A 26407-nucleotide genomic window follows, 5' to 3' on the forward strand; every position below is an offset into this window, starting at 1 on the left:
CCAGTCACAGCGGCCGGGGGGGGTGACACATACTGGATATAGGCGACCCCCCCCCCCCGAGGCCCTCAGGCCGAGGGTGCTCGGCGCTGCACGGCGCCCGCCGCCTCACGCATGCGCAATGGCGGTCCGTTCCCCCCCCGGCCGGACAGTCGGCGCCAAGGGCGTCCCGCCTCGGTCGCGCATGCGCGCAGCGGACTGCCCCCCCCCCGCCTATTCCTCCGTCGGCGGGCGCCTGCGCAGTGCGCGTTTCCCGGTTTCCGCCTCCTGCGGCGCTGCCCTTCCCGCTTCCGGGAGTCCTGGGTTCCGCGGAGCGGCCGGCGGCGGCGGGCACGGTGGCGGCGGCAGGAGTGAGGGTTCAGAGGCGGCGGGGCTCGGCCCCGGCCCCGGCTCCGGCTCGCCCCACCGCGCCGCCGGTACGGCGCCAGCCGCAGCTCTGAGGGCAGCGGGGCCGCCGCCGCTGAGGTAAATCCGTTCCCGTTCCTTCTCCGGGCCACCTTCTCCTCACCGAGCCGGTTGCCCCACACCCCTCCCCGCTCTCCGCCGCCGTGGGCCTGCCCTGTTCTCCCGGCCCTCGCCTCAGGCTCCTCTTTTGGGGCAGGTCGGTCTCCGTCCCCGCTGGTGTTTGGTGCCAGTTCTTAACGGGGTCTTTTCTAGGGTTTGGCTGTGCCCCTGCCTCTTTTCGGGTTATTTAAAAAACGGAAGTCATCCGTGGAAACAAGTGCGTGGAAGTGTCCCTGTGCCCCAGCACCGTTGTGTTGTAGAGTCTCAGGTGCCGCCGTGGGAGGCTGAAAGGGGAGGGAACGGCAACCATTTGATACAGGGTGCTTTTCGGTAGTGCCCTGGCACTTGCTCTAAGGAGTTCTGCTGATTTATGTGGTGCTCGTTTTCCTTATTTCCAGGAGGGAAGAACAGCGCTGGCGGGAAGTGGGAACGCAAATAGTTCACGCTCTGAAAAACGAGAGGGTAGATTCGTACAGCACGGCACGTATGCGATCCGTGCCGTGAAAAAAAGGATTGGGAAATCGTTGGCTGTTTTCTGTACTACATATACAGTTGTATGATGGTATCAGGATGCTGAATTACAGTGATGTAACTGTTTGCTGTGCTGAAGACATAATTAGGTTGAAGTCGCTGTGACCGTTCACATTAACAGACTTAAATTGGATCTTTTGAAGTGGATGCTCTTGGACTTTGAAAATTGACAGATAAAGTAGAGCTGTACTGATTCGTTAGTAGATGAAACTGATGTAAAATTTTAGTGGTTTTAGATTAACGTTAAATAGCTGAAAGCTCTTTGTGGCTAAAAGAAATTGATAATATTTTTCATCTCTCTAAAACTTGCTTGGTTTTGCTCTAACGTAGTATATTTTGTATCATGTATATCTGATGGATTTCTTTTTTATGCCTTTTATGAAGACATAGAACTTTTGAGGAAAGTAAACTGATAGAATTCCGCAGCAGTTGAAAGGCTGAAGATGAAGAATATAGAGGAAATATGAGGCTTTATATGTGTCTGATGTGAGGAACCATTGAAACAAAGGCCTTAACACTCCTTTAATCAATATTGAAAATTGCTAGTGAAAATAGTTCAGCTTTGGTCTGTGCTCATTTTGGCTGGCCTAGAGTTAATTAGCTTGTATGGGGCTATGGTTTGGATTTGTGCTGAAAACAGTGTTGATAATACAGAGATGGTTTTGTTACTGCTGAGCAGTGCTTACACAGAGCCAAGGGCTTTTCTGCTCCTCACCCCACCCCACCAGCGAGTAGACTGGGGGACACAAGGAGTTGGGAGGGGACACAGCTGGGACAGCTGACCCCAACTGACCCAAGGGATATCCCAGACCATACAACGTCATGCTCAGCATGTAAAGCTGGGGGAAGAAGAAGGAAAGGGGGGGGACATTTGGAGCAATGGCATTTGTCTTCCCAAGTAACCGTTATGTGTGATGGAGTCCTGCTTTCCTCGAGGTGGCTGAACACCTGCCTGCCCATGGGAAGTGGTGAATGAATTCCTTGTTTTGCTTTGCTTGCGTGTGCAGGTTTTGCTTTACCTATTAAACTGTCTTTATCTCAGCCCACAAGTTTTTCTCACTTTTAGTCTTCCGATTTTCTCCCCCATCCCACTGTGAGGGAGGTGAGTGAGCGGCTGCGTGGTGCTTAGTTGCTGGCTGGGGTTAAACCACGACAGTCTATGACATTACTTTTTGGAACCTGGAAGGAAGAATCACATGTGGATATGGATATAATAACTGACAGAAAAATGTGCTTGCCAGCCTGATATCACAGTGCAATCAGTGAACGTGATACCCAAGCTATCTTCAACTGAGCGTGAGGATATAGCGTATATTGATGAATGCAAAAATTAGAATTGAAAGAGTATCCTCTAAAGTAGAATGTGATTCATCCAGTTGCCGTTGGCAAAGGAGTAAACTTTCAGTTTCCACATAACAATATTGATACCGGTTTAAGCATCTAGCTTTCTGGAGTCTAATCTGAATTTTACTTTGTGGCCCTATTCCAAAAGCGCTAACATACAAAGCCCAGCCATAGATTGTGTTCATGTCCTTCTCCCAAGTAAAGGTTCTTTAATCTATAAATGTTCTGTCCTTCCTGTGTAGCTCTGAACTCTTTGTGTATCAGACAGTGTGTATCTTTGCTGGGCACCAAGGTCTCATGAAATATGTTTTCTTTGACTTCCACATCTGTGGGGGAAAAAATCTGTTATCAAAAAGATACCTTGCTGAACACCTTGGATGTTATTTTTGTGCTTATGGAAAAGTGACTTGGTGTCACAAATCTATCGGGTTTATTGCTGATAGCAAAGCTCTTCAATACTTTTTCTAAATATGTGTTCTGAAGACATGCATAGTTTTTTTCTTTCATTTTGCATAACTTGTTTTACCCTGCATTGTCATTGCTGGGTTTTGAGGATGTTTATAAAGATGCCACCGGCATAAAGACATAAATAATTAGATGACCAGCTTCCTAGTAAGACATCCATACTTATGCTTAAGCACTTCTTCTATATACCCTTTTTCTGAGATTATTTAGAAGAAGCATATCCCCTTTTCAAAGCCGAAAAGAAACAATTCCAGTGTTTTGCTATGGCCTGGCACTTGCTGTATAATAAGAGACTGGCTTAAGGAGAATCATTACAATAGCTTGAAACTTGACTGTGTTAAATAGGTACTTGCTGAAGATTGTCTCTTGAATGTGTTGCCAGGTGTTTGCATATAAACAGCATCACATTAGTTACGTGTTTCCACTGTAGAGTCTCGCTGTATGCCTGCAGTAGAGCAGGTATGGGTCAGTACAAAGAAGGGCTAGAAGGCATAAACAGGAAATTCTTGGGATAAATATGGTACAAAATATATCAAGTTAGAGCAAAAGCAACAAAGATTTAGAGACATGATGAGCTATGCCACTGAGGGTATGGGATAGATTTGGGGATAAGCTGATGATAACACTTCGGGGTTGTATCATGGGTTGCCATCACAAGCTATTTCAGCTGCTCTTCTCCGGAGTTACCTGTGTCCCAGATTCTTGAAATTGGGCCTATCTCTTTGTAATTACAGATAAAAAAAGTTGAGTCTGTCAGGGCTAAACTGGGATTGTAGTTGATGGCCTGGTTCTTCTGAATACTTGCTACTATAGCCGTTCTTACACGTTATGGTTGCTGAGAAAGGTCAACCCTGAAGCCCTAGCGAAGGGCTCCTTCTACAGAGTTAGGCTGTTGCTGGTGCTGAGCTAAAGGGTTTTCAGTGCAGTTACTGGTTGATGGAGTTATTGGAGTAGTTTTATTTGTTTGCTGTGAAGTCACTGAGAGGTTGAAATGAGCCACAGTTTACTTATTAAATGGCTTTGCAGTTTGGATTGCATGTATCTGTAATAAAAAGTAGGTTATTCACCTAAATTAGGCGTGATTATGTCTAGACATTATCTGGTGGATATTTAGCTGTCTGCAATGAATGGTCCAAATTGCCTGTGGAATTGGATGTAGTAGTAGGTGTGCTCATTTAGTTTACTTAAAATTTTTGCAGTTTTTGAAGTTAATGTTTACACTCTAACCTTTTAATGAGGCTACAGTTCTGTGATTTTGATTTGCCACCAATGCTGTGCCTTCTAGGTGGGATTTCAATCCATTGTATGTAAGTGCTGTGGGATTCTTATTCTACTGTGCAGTATCTGTTAGTGTCCTACAACTATTGACATATCAGTACACAGTCAGAGATGTTGAAATAAAGGCATTTTCTTTATTGCGTTGTAACTGAAATATAAGGAATCTTAGGAACTTTCTGTTGTATAGCTTGAAGGAAGAAGTGACCAAAAAAAGATTTAGGGTCTGACAGCTGATGGATTTTTAGCCTGTATATAAATTCTTATCTGTATATCTGTTTAAAAAAAAAGAAAAATGAGATCTTTTTTTTCCCCTACAACAATGTTTTTCCTTTCTGCCTCAAAAAAAAAAATAGCAGGGAAAAGGACTGTGCTTAACTGTGAAGTGCCCTTTTTTTTTTAATTTAATTAACAGTGCAGGGGCCTCCTGATACAATAGTTGTATGGTAACATTAGTCTTCCTAATGCCCTTGCTAACCTTCTTCCAGTAAACTTCGAGAAGGGAGATTTGCTGTTGCCGTGGATCTTCTTTAGCCCCACTGGAAAACTAAAAACATCTTAGGCACAGTCATTTTACAAGACCATCTTTGCAGTGATCATGAGTTTGTAATGTAGTATCTTCAAAATTTGTTGGTTTGTTGTTTTTTTTATTCTAGTAATACATCTGCATTTTGGGCCTACATTTCGTTAACAATGAGGTGCAGGTCAGATGAGACATTCTCAACCTGAGAATTTCAAATAACACCTAAGAGTGGAACTGCATTGGGTTAGGTTTAATACAATCATCTGTGCAAACAGATGACATTTTGCATGAAACATTGAATAATTTAGTGTTATCTTCCAATGCTAGATAAAGATTTTTAAAAGGTCAAAATAAAAGCTGTTGCTTGGCGTGTTAGAGGTTGAAGTGTCATGCTTTGTCCTGGTGGTTTGTACTTCAAGTATACAACAAGGACTCAATGTAAATTTGGCTAGGACAGGCATTGAAGCAAATAAATTAATAGTCTAGAGGAAAGCTGTGAGCATCTCAGTGGGGGTGCTTAGCTCTTCATAAAGTTTAAGTGCTTTTCAAACATTGATCTTCTTCCCCTTGAAGGGGACCAAGGTGGGGGGTAATGGTGTAGGCAGCTGGAGAAGAGAATGACATACAGGAGCAGGGGAGATGGAAGGGGAGGAGGAAATCACATGAGAATGACTAAATCTATTATTCTTGCAAAAGCTGAACTATGGTGGCACTTCCACATAAACCAATAACTCATGAGGCTACAGTAAACACTGAAATTATGCACAGAATTGTATCTACAATTAGGGAACTGACTGGACAAATAATGTCCCTGTCTGGTCAATAAATTCTCTGTTAACAATTTCAGATGATTACTCTGACTTTAATATTTCACTTGCAGAGGCTTAGCATGTCTTCTTCTATTGCTTGTCATCTTCACCTCAGAGAATGGGTGGGTGACATTGCAAATTAATGTGATACACTCAACTGCTCTTCTTTTTGTGTGTTTGTACTTAGCTTCCACAAAATGCCATGTCAATGACAACTTAATGACTGTGGATTTCACAATATTGTGAAAACTTGTTTAACAAAAGTATAAAAGCTTATTTATAAAGCAAAAGCAATCAGTAGCTGCATGCAGTTATATGTTCATAAAAAGCATTTGCATTACCTTTTAGGCTTGCAATAGAATATATGAGTTTAAGTAACACAAGAGGCTTGTCGTTTTCAGGAGAAGTCTGCATTGGTATAATTCCCCTTGAATTGGGAACATTTGAAAATGTATACTGAAGAACTCCATCAGTCATGTTGTATTTGGAGTATTTTTTCAAACAAGCTAGTTTCAGAAGCTTTCCTTTACAAGTAAGTGGCTTCATATTTTCTGTAGCTGTTAAATGTCAGAATCCTTACGTTACTGTCAAAATATATTAATTTAAATTAACCTTCCAAATAAAAGAATGAAGCATCCGTGTCACAAACCTTATTAGGTACTTCTTTAGCCAACTTTAATCAGACACAAATTTGAAATTCCTACTGCAAGCTAGTCATTTTATCCCATAATATATAAAACAAAGCAAGAAAATTTTCCTTGATCACGTATTGGGGATTTAATTGCCAGACAGATGTTACAGTTGGCAGCAGTAGGACTGAGTGAGAGAACGGCAATGGCAGTCAATGTTGTTGTGCAGAACAGGGATCCCAACTTAATTTGTCAGAAACCGGTGCAGCAGTGCTTTCTGTGCAGTATGCATGTGATCACTAACTTTACCAGTCAGAAATTCAGGCCCACACCTCTTCTGTTCTCTTCCCCAAATAGACATCTAACTCAAGGTTTTGTGCTGCAGTCCTGCTCCAAATGCCATGTGGTGATTTCCAAAAGTTAACTGCTAAAATTTTCAAGCTTTGAAGTATCTGGTTTTCTAAATAAAAAAAGTTCTTCCTCCTCTTCTTTCATTATGAAAAAAGGAAATCTTCTACACTTTTAAAACTACTGATGCTCATTTACTTTAAACGGTCTGTGTTGGATTTGAGTATTATGTCCTTGTGAAAAGGAAGGAATGTGATTCAAGATTGTGGAACGTTTGTACTGTCAAATTAAGCATGGTTAGAACAGCTTATGCTAGCATTTCAGTCCTTGTACTGATTTGTATGTCATAAGTTGTATGGTAATTATTTGCCTATGTGGTGGAATTCTAGCAAGGAGAACTTGTTAAGTGTATATTCTCTTTGGCATAGTTGTGGGTCATTTTCTTTTACATACAGATTCTGGAATGAGTAGCTTATTAAAATTTATTTTAAATTGGCCATAGCTTGCTCTAATAATTAGAGTTAAAACAATTTTTCCTATCTTATCTTACAATTCTAAAAACAGTGATAGACACGTATACTTGTTATTAATAAAAAACCAAAAACCTTGCTGTAGGCTCTGAAGACAATCAAGTAAGATTATTATTTTTTGCATATTCTTAGTCATACAGGAGTGGCAAAGAGAAAAAAGAAGTAGGTCTTTGGATACATTAGTTTTAATGCTAAAACCTGCATATCCAACTCATCTTAAAAAACAATGAACAGGACAGATGTAACGTTACTTGAAACACTGTTTAGAGTTTTTTCGTTTGTTCTTTGATAGCTTAGTCCAAAAGGTTTTTTTCCTCTTGGTCAGAAGCTTGTTTGCTGTAAGTACATGCAGTGTATTTCAAAGTACTACTATCTATGTATATTATTTGTGCTTAACATTATTTTCCTGATGAAGCAAGAGTGCTTTACTAATCAGTTTGTTGATAATGTCTTTTCAGATTACATCAGATATGACTATGTGAATAGCCTAGGATAGCCCAAAGGAAGGACATGATGTCAGAATAACATACAAAACGTTTGTGAGGTACGTGGGGTTTTTTTCTGTTGTGCTAAAAAATTTCTTGGCTGTCTTTAATACAGTTAAACAAAACGAATACAATAATTTTGTGCCATTTCATTTGTATGCTAAAGGAGTTGCTTGCAGAATTGATCTACAATTCACATCTGTCATGACATACACAAATACTGAATTTTTATTTTTTTTTCAGAATCTTGATGTCTGTTCTGATTTAAGGTAACTTGTTGATTTGAGCAGCTGAAAACTTGCCTTGATTGAAAAATAATTGTATATTTCTTCTTCTGAGGTATTGCACCTTAACTGGAAGGAATTCCAAATTTGTGTTCTATAAGAAGTTTCTGAATTGGGAGGTTGTTTTTGATTCATTGATTCCTCTCAGACACTTCAAAACATCCGTGCAGCAGGAGGTCTTGAAGGACTAGGGTTTCTAAATAGTCCTTTGGTGGAAAAAAAAAAAAAATCCAAACATTCTGTTTGAAAAAATGTTCCAAATGACTTATGTATTGACTTATTTTAAACAAAAAAAAAGGGGGGGGGGGTGTGCTTAAAAAATGGCAAAGTTGGTACTTTTGCCATTGGTTGAATTTACCCTAAATGTGAATGCACCGTATCTGACTGTTTCTGCAGTACTGCCACTAGATCCAAGCACCGGAGCTGTACTTCATCTTGTTCTGTTTCACAACCAGAGAATGTAGCCCACACTTAACTGTGTCCTAGGAGTATCTCAGCTAGCTATTTTAACTGTTGCTCTGGGATCCCTACACTGCAATCTGCATATACTTGTTTTCATTTTTAGTCTCTTGGATTATTCCTGCCTAGTTCTAGCATTAAGGCTTAAGGATCAGAAAGATTTACTGGGCAGAATATGTTTATCTGATTCCTGGTAGATGGGACTGAGTTTTTTAAAGGGTTTAGAAATACATAGCTTCATCTGAAAACTATCTCAGTGTGAGTCTCTTTACCTGGTAACGGTCACTTTGACCATTTTAGACTAACAAAGTGATCCTATATTCAAGGTCTTGGGATGTAAATTGAAGTGCCATATTTCCTACCAGTCACGTATGCTACCATTAATAAGGGTAAAAAATGGAGACTTCTGCGTGGCTGTCATCAATCAATATAAAGGCTTTCAAGTTTCTCTCAGACATGGCCTTTAATAGCATGAATCAATACAATTTTTAGAACACGGTATACTTTTAAAGGAGCAAGCTATTCCTGATGCATAATGTTTCAGTTTTAATTTGTCTCCTGTTTGTTGATAGTACTTCAGTTCTGCCATTCCATATCTTCGCTTGTTAGGGATGTCTGGAAAATAATTCTGTTTTCATGAAAACTGTTAAGGTTTCAAGTCTTGTTTTTGTTCCACGTTGGAACAACAACAAAGCCCTAAAAGAGTTTTCATGAACTTAATTAATTAATGTGTACTTTGAAAATCTGATTCGTGTAATCCAATGCCATGCTAATTTAACCACTGCTGTTTATTTCCCTTAAGCTTGGTCTGATCTGAGACCATTTTGTCAGTTATCCAATATATCTTTGTAACAGGTCTGTGGTTTTTTCAACACAATAGCACTTTTGTCAACAAATTTAGCCGCTTTCTAACTTGCTGTGTTTTTTGTTGTGAACAATGTACTAGAACGGCTTTATTTCCATTCTGTTTCTTCCTTCTGCTCTTCCCTGGGTTGCTGGAGCAGTGTGAAAAGTCAACAATCTGGTGCCATAATTTGCTGTTTTCTGAGAGACATGAGCTGTAATTTAATGAAGACTTTGCCATTTTAGTTTGAGATAAAAGAAAGAAGTTGCATTTTTTAACAAAACGGGAAGAATGGTTTATGGGCACAACAAGATGGAAATTAAACCATTCTAAAATCCCTTTGTCAAGCATTGAAGTTGCATGATTGTGGTGGGTTGACCCTGGCTGGACGCCAGGTACCCACCAAAGCCACTCTATCACTCTTCCCACCATCAGCTGAACAGGGGAGAGAAAATATAACGAAAGGCTCGTGGGCCGAGATAAGGACAGGGAGAGATCACTCACCAATTACCGTCATGGGCAAAACAGACTGACTTGGGGAAATTAATTTAATTTATTACCAATCAAATCAGAGTAGAATTATGAGAAATAAAACCCAAAGCTTAAAACACCTTCCCCCCCTCCACCCTCTTCTTCCCGGGCTTAACTTTACTCCCAATTTTCTCTACCTTCTCCCCCTGCAGAGGGACAGGGAATGGGGGTTGCGGTCAGCTCATCACACCTTGTCTCTGCCGCTCCTTCCTTCTCCAGGAGGGGAGGACTCCTCACACTCTTTCTCTGCTCCAGCATGGGGTCCCTCCCACAGGAGACAGTCCTCCATGAACTCCTCCAATGTGGGTCCTTCCCACGGGCTAAAGTTCTTCACGAACTGCTCCAGCGTGTGTTCCTTCCACGGGCTGCAGTCCTTCGGGCACAGACTGCTCCAGCGTGGGTCCCCTGCAGGGTCACAAGTCCTGCCAGCAAACCTGCTCCAGTGTGGGCTCCTCTCTCCACAGATCTGCAGGTCCTGCCAGGAGCCTACTCCAGCACAGGCTTCCCACGGGGTCACAGGCTCCTTCGGGCATCCCCCTGCTCTGGCGTGGGATCCTCCGTGGGCAGCAGGTGGAGATCTGCTCCCCCATGGACCTCCATGGGCTGCAGGGGGACAGCCTGCCTCACCATGGTCTTCCCCACGGGCTGCAGGGGAATCTCTGCTCCGGCACCTGGAGTACCTCCTCCCCCTCCTTCTTCACTGACCTGGGGGTCTGCAGGGCTGTTTCTCTCACATGTTACCACTCCTCTCTTTGCCTGCAGTTGCACAGCAACTTTTCCTCCTCCTTAAATCTGTTCTCCCAGAGGTGCAGCCACCGTCACTGATGGGCTCAGCCTTGGCCAGCGGTGGGTCCGTCTTGGAGCCGGCTGGCATTGGCTCTATCGGACATAGGGGAAGTTTCTAGCAGTTTCTCACAGAAGCCACCCCTGTAGCCCCCCCACTACCAAAACCTTGCCACGCAAACCCAATACAGTGATATAAAAATAAAAGTTACGGGTTTATAAAACTCAGTAAATGGCTTACAGAATTGTTGATGAAACTTTAAATTAGTATCTTTTGATTATGGAAATATTTCATCTTTATGTAGTCATAGAATTGTTCAGGTTTAGATCAAAAAAAAAAATCTCAGTAATCTATTTTACACTTGGATATGTTTTATCTTACAGAAATAAAAAACAAGAGCCACCTATATTTCCAGTTTCCTCATGCATAATAATGGTATCTTTACTTCCTGCAGGGCAAGGCCAGAAAACCATGCAGTCATCAGGGCACAGATTCCGTGATGTTGAGCACCACCCGCTTCTTGCTGAAAATGACAGTTACGATTCCTCTTCCTCAGAGGCCGACATGGCAGAGAGGGTTTGGTTCATCCGAGATGGCTGTGGTATGGTCTGTGCTATAATGACATGGCTTCTGGTTGTCTATGCAGACTTCGTAGTGACTTTTGTGATGTTGCTGCCTTCCAAAGACTTTTGGTACTCTGTGATCAACGGTGTTCTCTTTAACTGCTTGGCAGTACTAGCTTTGTCATCGCATCTGAGAACTATGCTAACTGATCCAGTAAGTATGCGATCGTTCCTTGACGTTGGATTGTTCTCTCATGTGGCTCATCACCTGCAGAGAAATTTGGAGAAATTATATCAGTCTGCTCCTGCTAGGAAAAGTAGTGTTAAATTCAAAACCCTCAAAGTGAAGGGATGATATCTGTACTTTTCCTGTTGTTCTGTTAATGAAACCATAAATAATTTTTGACTTGATGAGCAGGCAGTATAAAATTAATTTATAAGGGAGAGATAGGGTCATGAGAAATACAGTTGTTTGTAAAATATTAACCCAGGTTCTGAAGAAGCTAATAAAGCTTTAGTCTTTTCTGTCCTAATTTTTTTTACTTTTTTTTGTCAGATATATTTTCAAAACTTCATAAGAAGTTGTAGCTTCATCCTGTTGTGTCATTTGAAATGTATCTTCCTTTTATGGCACATGAAAGAACTTTTAGAGGTAGACATGGTGAAAAACATCAGTCACATATTGGCCTAAAGTAAGAACTACTGTCCTACGTGATTCATGCATTTTTGTGTTTAGGTATTTGGAGTCAGTGGGAAAGGAGATTTAAGTTGAACCCACGCTGAAACGGCGTAGGCGTAAGAGGTCTTGAAAGTACTTATTTCTTAGGACTTTTCAATTCAAGAGTTCAAGAGATTAATTTGTTTATTTTGGACTAAAATCTATTATTCTTTTTAAGGAATAGATCTGGGGAGAGAAGGGTGACAGGAAAAACATCTATTTTCTCCAGATTTTTGAGACGCTAACAGTATATATAGAAGTTATGGGAGTGTTCAAAAAAACAGCAGGGTGTTGTAGTTAATGGTTTTCTACGTCTTTGATTTGCTTATGAGCCCCCACCCAGTGATGAAATATTACGACTTCTACAGACTGTGACAGCTAAGAAAGTTAATGGTTTAAGGATAGATTGCTTAAAGATATGTCCTGGTAAAACTATGTGTCTTTCTAGACCTATGTTGTTCTTTATGGATAAAACGTGATAGAAATTGAGATGAATCGCTACCTTTTTTCTTCCACTGCTTTCCTGCTGACTCCCAAAATGGAAGACATGACTGTGTGATAGAAACTAAGATTGAAGGAAAAAGGGAATAAACGGCCTCAAAACATACGTGAATAAAATTTCCTCTTATAACTATAAAAATAGATTTTTAATTGAAAGGAATTGGTGGCTGAGACGACGAAAGATGTTTTTGAAGTAGAGCATATTTTTATCAGCAAAATGCTAAAAGCACGGCCTGAAGTTAACATCCTTAGTGACAGATGAAGAGGTGAATGTGAGATGTGTTTTATAAGCATAAATTTACTTGGAACAAGGTAAAATTGTGCTTCAGGAGTTCTCTCTGAGATAATTCACCATGTTTATACCAAAGTATTAACTTTAATGAGAACATTTATATTGCAAAAAATACTTCAGCAATACAACATGAGTGTTTAAGAAACTCTTTCAGTTAGTACCCCTGCAAAGGCCAGCTGGCTGAAGTTTGAAGCACCACTTAGCCAAAGAGTTCATCTGGGGCAGAACTTGGGCTGTGTCAGGCAATACAAACACAAAATATATTCTGGTCCGTAGGCAACAAAAACTTTCTGCTGAAGTAGAGAGGTATTTTGCAATTAATCTGAAGCGCCTGCTGGTTTCTTGTTTCTGTCCTGAAAACATCCTTAAGGTGTCTGTGTAAAATTATGATGTTGCCAGTGGGCTTTTTTTGAATGAGAAATAATTATAGAATGTTGCAGGTAATTTAAGCCAACCTGGAGAAGGCTATCCCTGTGTGAAGTAAGTGCTGGCCTGGAAGAGTTGGTACAGAAAGGCAATTGCACTTTCATTTTGCATCACAGTTTATTTCAAAACCGATTCCTGTCACAGATGAGCTTTGAACTCTATAAATAAGCAAGGTGACAGTGGTACTGTCCATTATTTCCTTCTTACTAATCCAAAGTTAGATTCCAATCTTGCGAGGTTCTAGATTAATATTGTTGCTGGAAGAAGCAATCCTGCCTACTGTTCCTGTCTGTTCATCATCTTCCTCGTTGTGTTGAAACAGCTGCTAATGCGGCTCTGTGGTGAACAGCTCAGAGAACTAATCACTAAGAAATAATGTCTTTTACTGAAGGGTTATTTTTCTTCTGGATCAGTGCCTTCAGCTGTTCATCATGTAGCTACACTAATACAGTAGCAGAAGGCAACAGGGGACACTAGATGTAGAATAAAGAAGCCAGTGGTGGTTCATGGTGACAGTGTCCAAGCTAAAAGCTTAAGTATAAAGGAAAAAAGGATGACTGTTGGTTCTCAAAAACTTGTGTACGTGGGGCAGGTGGCTAAATCTTGGATTCAGAGAATTGAAATAACATCTTTCAAGTAGTTGTTGCTAATTTAACTTTTGTGGCTGGCTTGGCCTAATAATTGAACATCACGACGATTAACATACACTGCTCTAAGAAAGCACGTCTCTTTTAGTAGTGCTTGTTCAGTGTAACTTCTCAGCAAATATTGTACCTGTAGTGCTTGTATCTGCATGTAAAGATGTGTCTTCCTCTTCATTTTATGTATGCTGGTGACAGTAGATTCCATCAGAATTATGCTAATACTTGGCCATAGATGAGTCTTGCTGAAATGAAACTGAATTTGAGGTCAGAGGTAATTTATTCTTTTGGAAATGATCCTGGCTTATGGCAGACTAGCTTTGAATAAATGAACTTATTTCAGCAATTATCCTGAAATTACTGGTGTGAAGTCTATAAAATGTATTTTTAAACACTGTCATACCATTTAAGAAGCTTTCTGTCCTTTAATGGAAATGATTTCAGGGGGCTGTACCCAAAGGAAATGCCACTAAAGAATACATGGATAATTTGCAACTGAAGCCAGGAGAAGTGATCTACAAATGTCCAAAGTGCTGTAGTATCAAACCTGAACGTGCACACCATTGCAGGTATGCCATAGTTTTCTTTAAAGCAGTTATGCATATTGAGTCTTGGACTAATGTTCCTAATATTTATGTGTTAATTTTTTTCCCACAAATTTCTTCTTTTTTCAAATTCATACATTGCAGAGTATTCTATAACTGTAATATACTATGGCCAAAAATGAATGTGGTTGAGGGGAAAGAAGCAAGAGACTTGAGAGTTTTTAAAAGTAATCATACTGTGGTGTCTTAAATACTTTTTGATCTGTGAATATTTTTTCCTGTGCATCATTCTAATTATTGTGCCATAGTGTTGATAATGGAGGGCAAAGGGAAGAACCTCAAGGAAATTTCTGATAGAAGCTGATTTAAGAAATGACTCCTGCGATCTTAAATTAAGAAAATACAGATTATTTTTAAACTATCATTTTAATTTGTGTCATCTTGTCTTTGTAGTGCGTCATTTGAAGTTATATGCGAATTGACAGATTATTTTACCAAAGTTGTATGCATAATTGGTTAAATGCATTTCTGCTTATTGAAGATTCATTTTAGTAAAGACAGAAGTGATGATAATTTGAACTAAACATGCTATGGAAGAGACAGTAAATGTATCCATTTTTAATTAATTCTCAATCTTTTGAGTTTTGAGGCACTGTGGATATGCATTTGTAATGTTTATTGTGTGAGAATTGAAACTAGATATGCCTGCATAATTAAGACTTACATAAATATGTAAATGTTTCTGGTGGCTCTCTCTAGGTGTGAGGAGTGAAGTGTATTGAATTGTGTGGCGTATTAAATATAGGTCTCTGAGTGAGTGCCCGTCAAAAGAACAGAGTGAAGTCTTGTCAGGACTCTCAAATTATTATGTAAATTTGTGGTTTCTAAGTTAAATGTCTCAGTGTATGTCACTTATCTGTGTGAAAGTTATGGCTGAGAAGCTATTTCCATTATACTCAGCCTTGGCACTGAAATCTTGTTCTTCTCTCAGATGTGAGTGGGTTTTTGTATCTGGAGTGTGAAGGGGAAAGTTGCGTGTATAAATAGTTAAGTATAGAATTATCTTCAGTTAGTTTATGTGTGTTGTAGGTTAGCTTTTGCATGGATGCAGATACCAAGCCTGCCTTCCTGTGCAGTGACTTTGGTTCTGGCTGTCTTTATTACCTCTGGTAGAGCGTTACATGAACACAGCTGTACCAGTTGCTCTGTGGGCCTGAGGGTGGAAGCGGTGCAGCTGCTTTCTTGTGGCAGAATATAAGCTGTTAATCTCTGGGGATCCAAAACAGCTTTGTGCAGTCTGTTCAGATTTCCTGGCATTGTGTTCATGGGATGCGGTAAAGGGACACCTGAGAGCCTCCGCTAAGTGTAGGTTGGATCTTGCTAATTTTCTCATCTCAGATTTAGGCTGGTTCCTGCAGAGACTTTGCAGGTATCTTTAAAGTATTTCCCACATCTTTGGTCCTGATAGGATTTACTAATTTGGAAGTAACCCTGAATGAAGACATCTTATGTTGCACTGTGCGTATGAGCCAAAAAGCTGGAGTATTGGACAGCCTAGAGCTCAGGCAGCTGCGTGGCTCTGTGTGGGCAGTGCTTATCTGTTAGACCTGGAGCTAACAACTATAGAGGTTTCAGACAAGCCCTGCAGAGTCCCTTGAGTACATCTGGGCCATTATCCTCAGCAGGCACTGTGTTATCTTGGATGTTGCAGTAGCCTGTGATCCCAGTTAAGGAGGTGTTGATTGAAAAATTGTTTCTTCCTGGAAGATAAATAAAAATAAACTAAGTAGGGATTTCAAATACATTGTTTATAGCAAGAATTTGAGTGACATTTATTGTTAAAGCAGAGCAAGAATGGGTAGTGTCTACAGTGAAGGAAATCTGTCATATTTTCAAAGAGTTTGTTTTCACTAACCACTGGTTAAGGGACCGAGCTTTGCATGTCTTGTGAATTGTTTTACTTTTTATGCCTTGGTAAAATACACTGTGAGATGTTCCACATAAGGGCAAAGGATGCGTTTTCGTGCTTGCACAGTGCGTAACTGGCTTTACAGAACATCTGAAAAAGAAAGCAAGAGCCTGAAAGTGTATGCGCTATCCTTTAAGCCTGCTGTCATGTTTTTCTCAGCAGTTGGATATCTGGTTTAATTGTCTTTGTCTCTGTTACTCGTACAATAGGTGCTACTAGTAGTTGCTGTTCACTTTTCTTAAGTAAAACAAAGGATTTTTTTTGTAATTTCTTGAATGTTGAATACATACTGCATAGACAGGTAAATGGGCTAGAAACCAGCTACCAAAATCTGATTCTTTGCTGTAGATTTAGCACTGCAGAAGTGCTAAACCAAATAGAAAAAAGGTTTGTTTGATTATACTGCCAACTTTTTATTGGCTTACAAACCCATTCCAAGGACATTAAAAGGATGGTCTAGTCCCAAGTAGTCAAAGTGGCAATTTGCTAATAGAAGAGACTTGAAAATGGAAATTGATGTTGGTTCCTGTTGGGAAATACTTGCACTCAAAGCCACAGTGCATGTTTTGAGTAGTAAATTATTAACAGAAGAGACTCTTATGATGTAGTTATGAAAATTGTTGTGCAACACTGCAGCAGAAGTTCTTTTAAGGAAGAAAAATAGTTTCATAATACACATCAGTGATGGGGAAAAAGAACAAGAAGCTTTTATTTGCAGCTAAATATCTAGCCTCAGTGAAATACATTAAAATGAGATTTTACTAAGCAGTTAACATTTCCAGCATAAGGAAGAGGTTTATTCTGAGCGAGTGCTATTTCATTTTCACTGAAGTAGCACAGCTGTCATTATTTCTAGCATATTCTGTGCTTGTGTTTGCGTATGGGGAACTGTTATTCACAATCAAGTCACTGAGATGTTTGCATCAGTCTTCCTGGGAATTTCTGTTATCCAGACCAGTTTCTCTTCAGCCATTAGCTGTGTCTTTCTGAATGTTGTCCTTGGCATTTGAAACTGTAATTGCACCTGCAGTTGCCTGAGTGCATTCAGCAGCAGCGCCAAGCTGGAAAAGACCTTCTTTTGTCCACAGCTGCTTGTGCTCACTACCGAATTGCTCCTTCCTCTTGTGTAAGGCGTGAGTGTTGGTGCACAGTGAGATGACCCAGGTTGCAGCTAATGGAGTGACTTCCCCGCCAAACTCTTGCCACATGAACATCTGTGCTTGGACAGGGGAAGGAAGAGAATACAAGTGACGGGGTTAGGAAGAAGGCAGAACCACTGTTTTAAGCATTGCTGCGAGTTTGTTGGCTGGAAATTGAATCGTGGTGTGAGATTAGAAATGAAGGCAGGGTTCCAGACATCTGATGTCTTGGAGAGCTCTGCGTGGGCTTGTGAGAAATACTGAATGAGCAAAAATGAGTCCTGCCCACCTCACATCCTCCAGTGTTTGGCTTGATTGAGGCTGGATATGATTTTACTCAGTACTTCACATTAATATTCCTTTTAGAGTGACAGTATATATTCTGTGTTACATTAGGAGGCTTGCATGGCTGTGGTAACTGGAGTTAGCTCACCTTCCCACAGAGCTCGGGAGAGGCTGAACTTATAGGCAGCAGGCTGTGAAATGAAAACCTTTTTGGAGAGCCTTCTGAATGCCTTCTCATGAATGATACCTGTTTATTCTGCACTAGAGAATGGTTACGGTGTTTAGTTATGGTATCGGGATTTTCATGTGTAACTGGCACTATTTAAAAAGTAATTTGCATCGGAAGATGAATCATCTTTAATGTCCGTAAAACAAGAGGCAGTGGGAATGTAGGGGCTGGGTTATGGTAGCTCAGGACAAAAGGAGCTTCAGAGAAGCAGTGAGAGATTTGGGATTCTTTCATATAACCTGCACAGGAGTATGTTCTGCCTCCTGCTGAATTACCTTATAATCATGCATTTGTGATGACTTAAAAGTTATTTTGTGCCTTGGAGCATTGATTTCCTCCCCCCCTCCCCCCCACGCATCCCTTTTCTTCACTTTAGTGACAATCATTTAGCTTTGCTTTGTGGCTTGTCACTGCAGCACTCACAGATACCATGCATAAATAAGCATGCATTAAAACCAAAGGATTTTGAATAATAGTGCCTTGCATTTTTTAGGTTTATTTGGCTTTGTAACTGCTGAAATGAAAATGCTTAATATTTTGAACGTTCTGCAGGAAGATCTGGAACACTTTGAGTGTGTGGCTATCTTAAGTACAAAGCTAGGAAAATGAAATACCAGCATTACTGAAGCTATTGATTCATGGAAGAACTCTAACACATGTTGCAACTGTTCTGTTTCTCTTGTATAACTGTTCATGTTTGGCTGCAGATGGACCTGAATATAAGAGAAATGAGCCCTCTGGTGCTGTATGGCCTAGCAGATGTTGGATGAAGTTATTGAAATATTTGACTTTTCTTTTTGGAAATAACCTTGGCTCAAAACTGGGCAGAAACTAAGCATTTAGTTTCTGAACTAGCAACGAACAGTAGTGTTTAAATACTCATTAACAAGTAGGCAAAGAATGCGTGCTGCTCACAGTTTCAGTATTTTTGTTTTATGTTGAGGAAGTGAGGTGTGACATTGTAAGCTGTTCTTTACTTGAGATTTTGATTGCGTATGTTTAGAATCGTGTGGCTAGTTGAAACCTCAGGAGTGACAATTTCTCTCTTGAAGATGTGAATTTCTTTTTTTTCCTGATTCACAAACTAAATTTACAACTTGGAAGTCTGTAAACTTGAAATAATTACTTTGTCTAAAAAAGCTTCTCCAGAAGGAAAAGGTGTTTTTTTAATAATAAATCTAGAAACAACTGAAGCTTTGCTCACTCAGTGCTGCAAGTGTCTAAAACAAGTTACTGGGTTCACCTGATTGTGTGTTTGGATATGCAGTGATTCTTGTATTAATATTGTTTTTCTTATGTGGAGAATATTTTATGTACACAGTCAGTTTTGTAACAATCAAAAGCTGAGTTGTGAGCAAGCAAATAGTTTCTTTAAAGAAATGTGTACAAAATCACTGTTTGCAGTTTGTCAAGAAAGATTTCAGCACATCGTCTTATGATCACTGGATACCCTTGTTTCTACATTAAAATGCAAAGTACTGTTTCTCAACAGAAGTCTCTTTTCATTTCCTTCAGTATTTGCAAACGATGTATTCGAAAGATGGATCACCACTGCCCGTGGGTGAATAATTGTGTGGGGGAGAAAAATCAGAGATTTTTTGTTCTGTTTACGGTAAGTGAAAATCAACAGCAGCTTGATCTCAGTGTGAGTCTACCTTGATTATAACAATTTTGGTTGTGCTTAGTAGTGAGTAATGGCTTAAGGGCACAATTGTTTTGTGTTAGGGTTTTTTTTAATTTTTCCTTCTATGCAAGATATTCTCCAAGCAGGAAGATATTTCTGCTCGTACTCATTTTAATCTTGTAAAGTGCTGTTATTTTAAACTACCTTAACTTTGCTGTGGTTTATGTAGTAACAATTAGTGAAATGGTACTGTGATTTAAGGAGCTAATCCTTGACCTTTCATTGTTGCCCGTGTTTTTAGATTCAAGCTTAATTAGAATTTGTTTTTACATCATTGTATTGAATTAAAAATTGAAATAGGAAAGTATATTCACTGTGCAATCGCGAAGGCTGGCTGAAAGGAATGTCTGGTTTACTACCTGGCAGCAGTCAAAAGTAAGCACTCTCTCTTATTTCCAGATGTATATAGCCCTAATTTCAGCTCATGCGCTCATACTGTGTGGGTTTCAGTTTTTCTCCTGTGTCCGAGGGCAGTGGACTGGTAAGCAAATACTTAACTTTCACTGTCATAATCTAGCAGATACTAAGGGAAGGTCATAGTGTTCCACCTATTTCAGTCCCATGTATGAAATATTACAGGACTTAGATCTTTTTAAAGTGAGGTCCTGAAAATATTTCATACCTGTTTACCCATCTCTCTTTTTTTTTTTAATATATTTTTTTTTTCTTTCCTTTAGTCATTCACTGTAAGAGCTGTGGCTGTCAAGGGCATTCTCACTCCCTTTCCACATAGTAAAATTTACTACCTCTGTAATAGGAAGGAAACAGATAGCTGGTCATCAATCACCTCAGCACTCTATTACCTGGAGCTGCCTAGCTGGGCTTTTTATGTCCCACCACAGTTCTGTGAACGACAGCTGAAACTTAAACAAATTTCTCCCTCATTCTGTTACTGGAGCCAACTGTGGGGCTCCTGTAGAAAAGAAATTTCCTAAACTGTCCCAGTTGTTTGTTTAGGCCTCTGACTTGCATTTCTTAATGTTCCAATGTGCCAGAGCTCATTCTGATCTTGTGCTTTTGACAGAAGATGGTTGATCATATGTTCTTCCTGGTACCTGAAGCAACAGGGGAATCCATGGGACTGGTTTTTGATTGATATTCCGTTAAATGGATGGAATCTTAGTCCTTTTTTACTTGAAGCATTCTGCTTCCTGTATACTATCCTGTTTCTTCTTTGTCTAACTATTATTGAGTTAATCAGTTGATCAGAGGATCTCCAGAGATGTGACTTTAAGTGTAAGTCAGAACCTGATTACTTTGTGTGGTGAATTAAGAAAAAACAATAAAGCAATCACAGTAAAATGGAACATCTGGAATAACTAGCAAGTCAGAACTAACAATGGTGATAGTTTTTACAGCGTTTGTCACACATGAAACTTCAAGCTGCTCTCATCTTTACATATGTGCAGTTCTGAGTACTTAAATTGTCTTACATGCAAACATTTATTTGAGCATTCAGCTCTGGGGCCCCAACATAAGAAGGACATGGATCTGTTGGAGTGAGTCCAGAGGAGGGCCCTGAAGATGATCAGAGGGCTGGAGCACCTCTCCTGTGAGGACAGGCTGAGAGAGTTGGGGTTGTTTAGCCTGGAGAAGAGAAGGGAGACCTTAGAGCATCCTTCCAGTACCTAAAGGGAGCCTACAGGAAAGATGGGGAGGGATTCTTTATCAGGGAGTGTAGTGATAGGATGAGGGGTAATGGATTTAAACTGAAAGAGGATAGATTTAGATTAGATACTAGGAAAAAATTCTTCACTGTGAGGGTGATGAGGCACTGGAACAGGTTGCCCAGGGAGGCTGTGGATGCTCCATCCCTGGCAGTGTTCAAGGCCAGGTTGGATGGGGCTTTGAGCAACCTGGTCTAGTGGAAGGTGTCCCTGCCCATGGCAGGGGGGTTGGAACTAGGTGATCTTTAAGCTCCCTTCCAACCCAAACCATTCTGTGATCCTTGAAATACTGAGGCAGGATTGCAGTAATGCAGTACCAAATGCTGTATAGGAAGACAAAAGTGTTACTTCCTGAAAATTCTTTATTTCTCTGGACAGCAAATAAAGCTGCTGCAGTGCTAGAAATTAGAATTTTGTTTTAATTGTGAAATATTGTTTCAAGTGTCAGATATTTAGCTCTTATTGCTGTTTGTTGAAGAGGGGATGAACATGCTCTATAGATTGTTTTAATTTATTTTTTTTATAACTACATCTGTCATTTTCACAGAATGCAGTGACTTTTCCCCACCTGTAACTGTGATCCTGATGATCTTCTTGTGCCTTGAGGGTTTTCTTTTTCTCACTTTCACTGCAGTCATGTTTGGCACCCAAATCCACTCAATATGCAATGATGAAACGGTAAAGACCTCTACTTTTGTATGCTGTAATGATTATTCTGGGAAGATGTGTTTAGATGTCTTATTTGCATGAGGGGAGGCTCTTATTTTGGACAAAACCCCAAATCTGAAATAGCTCATCATTTTTATTTTCTACAGTTGTAAGGATTGAAATACTTTCTTGGGGTTTGCTTTCTAACAGAAGTTCTTGCATTATTTGCTTTTCGGACATGAATTTTATAATTAGGTTTTCCAATTACAAAGATTGCACAGCTTCTGACTTCAGTTTGGACTTTCACTTCTCAACTATCACTCCTGATTTGTGTCATGAGAAATGTCTGCTTTTCTCAGGTTTACACTTAAACTAGCTATCTTGTATCAACACTTCACACTTTCCTCAACTTTTATACACTTTATTAGAGTATAAGTGTAGTTGGGACCTTTGGCTCCCTTGCCCTTAGATCTGCAGTGTTAAGCCTTGAGAGGATGTTTTGTGATGGATAAGTGACAGGAAATATAAGGAATTTGAATCTTGTGGCTGTTCAGAATTTTCTCATGTGAGGCTGTTTAAAAGTGTACTTCTGTACTGAAGAGTAACTGTGAAAAACAATTGATAAATATGCAGCCTTCATTAGTGGGAAGTACAAAAAATGATCATCAAAATAATGTGTTTGGGAGAGTAAGCCTAGCTTCAGTAATTGCAGTACAAGAGCCTTCTTGGAAGCCTTATTGTCTGGTTTCATTAACCGAGTAAACAACTTCTAGTGCAGGTACGTTGTGTGCAGATCCTCTACTGTAAGGTCAGCTTTTCTGGTCATTTTGTCTTTTAGTTTGAGGGAGGAAGAGGTAGACCAACCTTCTTGTACACATTTTATGTTCCAAGTCTTCTGCCCTGTACCCACAGGGCTAAATTGGCCATTCTTATTTCTTCCTTACTAAATAAATACCAGTAAGAAACTAATCGGCTCACTAGCTATACATTAAAAGAATGCAAAATAGTCATCAGTTTTGATAACTGCTATTAGACTTTAATAAACTTTGGACTTAACAGTATGTCACTGCATGTCTGTTTGTATACAGGAGATTGAAAGACTGAAGAGTGAAAAGCCAACATGGGAGCGGAGACTACGTTGGGAGGGAATGAAATCTGTTTTTGGGGGTCAGCCTTCACTCCTGTGGATTAATCCTTTTGCAGGATTTCGAATCAGGCGACTTCTACTGAGAGCAAAGAAAGGAGGACCTGAGTTTTCTGTTTGAGTCTAATTATGCTGGAACTTGCAAGAATACTATATAATATTTATTTGGGGCCAGAGAAGGCTGTCTACATATAATCTGTGACCAGGTGAAACTGATATCAGACATTTGCTTGTAGCAAGCAGTTTTATACGTTTATCGTCACAGACATCTCATTAACTTTCAGAGACGCGAACTGGATCTGTAATGGTCTTAACAGCAAGGTAAGAGGAAAAGTACATGGTCACACTAAAGAAGCCAAATGTCATGCTACTGTAATTTATTTTATGAGATTAATTATCCATTTTTGTTAAACCCTTTTTATTTGATAAAAGTTTGGGGAATTACCTGTGTGTTTTTATAAAAAGTATATACTTAGGTGCAGTTGTCAATCATAAGGAGGAGCATTATGGTGAAAGTTGATCTCAAATGAGACCTAGCCTTCTAAATCCAGTTTTCAGGGAATAGTGGTTTATTCAGTTTTAATTTATATTTCAGCTTGTCCTAATAAACAGAGCTGTACTCTTGTGTCCCACTTCAGACACACATTCTTCATATGCAAGTGATTCAAAGGACTGGTGCACACAACAGCATAACACATCAGAGGCACTGTTACACCCCTGCCAAATGTCTTCCCAGGCTCACAAAAGCATGTCTTGTGTTTGGCAGTATTAATCTCATATGGCATTTAGGTAAGTTCTAAATCTTCAGTAAACAACACTTTTGACTAACAGCTGTGGGCCAAATTCTGCCCTCAGATATGCATCTCCAATTCTTAATGCATTGATTCTAGAGGAACTTAAGTGTAGATGTTTGAGGATTGTATCTAGTCCTCTGCAGTGATGAGTGGGACCAAGTGACTGTATCCTCCTGTGTGAGATTAAAATGTATGTACTGCAGATTGGAGTTAATTAACTGAAAACAGTTGTCTTTGTAAGGTCTTGCTCTGCCCCTTTTTACGGTACAGACTTTTTGTAGAAGGAAAGCTGTTAACTTAATGATCCCTTGAACAAAGACATCAGAGGAATGAGGGAGGTTGCCTCTTTCTCGAGTACAACAGAGCTTAAATGTGGAAGGATCTGTAATAGAAGGAATTATTTTGAATTTAACCATTTTCTGACAAAAACTACTTTCAAGAAACGAGAGCAATATAGACCTAGAACTGCTTTATGTGGGCCTGACAACAGTAATGCTAAGAAATGTTTATAAATCTGCAAGTAATGAAATACAAGCTGCAAGTAATGAAATTCAGCTAAAAGTGGATTCTTTAAAAATTATATTTAGACTATTTTTCGTATTATTGTTAATCTCTTCTATATAAATTACTGACAATATAAAGGATAAAGCAGGAGCCTTGATACATAGCTTGAAATTGTGCCTAGAAAGTAAATAGCTCCCTGTTCTGGGACTTGCCTTAAAATTGTCCTGTTCTTGCTTTTGCTTTGCCAGTAGCACTGGTGATCTGTCCCACTTCAAGCAGTTCAACGTGCTGAAGAATCTTGCATTATAAAGTTTGCGTACTACAGATGCTATACATTCTTTTTTGAGTGACCTGCTTCTCCATTTCTTTGTAATTGTTTGTGGCATCTTGATTCCAGCTTCATCAGGTTTTATACCATTGGGTGGGTGAAATTGCTAAGGGATCCATTTATTACCTATGGCCCCACGAACAAAAACGTACAATACTATGTAATATGTTCACTTTGCTTGGGGGAGATGGTGTGTAACACTGGACAATGCTAGGTGGACACATCCAGTGAAATTGCAGTCAAATGAACAAAACTACGTCTCATGTAACTGAGGGGAAAGTTGAAAGTTCCACAAGAATCTTTGCATATTCAGTTGCACATCTTAAAGATTGGGAAAAAATGTGTCTGGCTTTGTCATGAGGCTCTTAATGTGTATATTGTTTAATAAAATATCCTGATGAAAATCAGAAAATATCACTTCAAGCGGTTGAATCCTGTGACTTAGCAAGTGTGTGCGTGTGTGAAATCAGGTTTACTTGGCTTTTCAAACCCTTGTTAAGTTGTAATTTTTTTAATGTAAAAAAAAAAATAAAGTAATGAATTGAAGTCTTAGTTGATTAACTTCTGCTCTATATGTCACTTTTTTTGCACATATACGTGCATATTCACATATTTTTAGATTATAACAACTTCAGGGTAATGATCTTGCATCTTCTGGCTTGTAATTTATATGTACATGTGTATCAAGTAACAGATGATATTGCTCCAAATTAAATGCTGCTCTGCTTATTAAGGGTTTTAATCTGTGCTAACTGCTTAGCTGCTCTTAGGCATTTCCTTTTCTGCATCCTCTGGTGTAACTGTTTATCTTATTAATACCTGTTTTTCTAAGACAAGTGGGAAAACACACGGTGAATATCTCCTGCTTGAAAACTCTTTAACAGAGTATCTCAGGCTTCGCACTTTCAACCTATTGGTGTAAAATACACATTTGGACTCCCTAGTTTCTCTGCCCAAATGTTGTCTTTTGCCACTAGTTCTGTAGCTTCAGATACAAAGCCAATTATGCAGCCTAGAGAGCAGCAGTTCAAGTAGTTGTCAACAGAACAACTGACCCAACAAGGGTGAGGGCGAAGAGGAAACAAGATTTACAAAGGCAGTAAAGGGTGGAGAGACTGGAAGCAGTTTATTTCTCGTTTGCAATAATTCTAAAAAATACTTCGGTACCTTTCCTGGGTATAATATCACACTTTTGTACACTGCTGTTTCCAAATACATTCATACAAACTCTGTGCCGCTGCTTCTTGTATTTTTTAAGCAGGTTAATGGTTTCATTATATTTGTATGCCACAACAGTTAGTCTGTGCTATGTTTACATCTATTTTACATCTGTTCTCCAAAGGAACAGACATCTCTGCAGATGAATCCTGCAAACTTATCTCCTTTTATCTCTCTGCATGACGTAACAAGATCCCTGTACTCCTCCCAAGTTGCCCGCCCTTTATTCCAGAGATGATAAACTCTGCTTTTTTTCTTGACTCCTAGCAAAAGCTCCCCATTCAGCCAGGCCCGTCGTTTTCCTCGGTGGTTCAACTTGCAGCACATGGGAATAGCCTGGTCCTGAGCTGTAAAGATTTACTTCTTAAAGAATGTCCATCCCTCCTGAACCCCTTTGCCCTTAAGGACCATCTCCCAAGGCACTTTCTCAACTAGTGCCTTGAAGAGGCCAAAGTTTGCCCTCTGGAAGTCCATAGCGGTGATTTTGCTAACCCCCTTCCTTGCCTCACCAAGAATTGAGAATTCTATCATTTCATGGTTGCTAAACCCAGGACAGCCTCCGACCATCACACCTCCCACCAGTCCTTCCCTGTTTGTAAACAGTAGATCTAGCAAGGTTCTTCCCCTGGTTGGGTCACATACCAGCTGTGTCAGGAATTTATCTTCCACACACTCCAGGAACCTCCTAGATTGTTTACTCTCTGCTGTGTTGTATTTCCAGCAGACATCTGGAAAGTTCAAGTCCCCCACAAGAACAAGGGCACACGATT

The 26407-nt window shown here is 39.9% G+C and overlaps 1 protein-coding gene across 5 annotated transcripts; it reads left to right on the forward strand.

The window, feature by feature from the left end:
- Positions 1–283: 283 nt before the first annotated feature.
- Positions 284–25641, forward strand: ZDHHC7 (zDHHC palmitoyltransferase 7). Of its 5 annotated transcripts, none has more exons than XR_012652171.1 (9): positions 284–462; positions 7414–7499; positions 10797–11119; positions 13928–14052; positions 19166–19262; positions 19734–19815; positions 21549–21679; positions 22738–23114; positions 23432–25641. XR_012652171.1 is itself a non-coding variant. In XM_075039909.1 (9 exons), exons 4-9 carry the CDS (start codon positions 10814–10816, stop codon positions 22912–22914), a joined length of 918 nt encoding a protein of 305 aa, XP_074896010.1. In that variant the 5' UTR covers positions 284–462; positions 5850–5980; positions 7414–7499; positions 10797–10813; the 3' UTR covers positions 22915–23430. The 5 variants fall into 5 exon arrangements, 3 of the variants coding, with proteins under 3 accessions (XP_074896010.1, XP_074896009.1, XP_074896008.1); XR_012652170.1 differs by lacking the exon at positions 23432–25641 and adding an exon at positions 23389–23430; XM_075039909.1 differs by lacking the exon at positions 23432–25641 and adding an exon at positions 5850–5980 and having other exon boundaries at positions 22738–23430.
- Positions 25642–26407: the final 766 nt, after the last annotated feature.

Source organism: Buteo buteo, chromosome 11 (assembly GCF_964188355.1).
Source record: "Buteo buteo chromosome 11, bButBut1.hap1.1, whole genome shotgun sequence".
Classification (NCBI taxonomy): domain Eukaryota; kingdom Metazoa; phylum Chordata; class Aves; order Accipitriformes; family Accipitridae; genus Buteo; species Buteo buteo.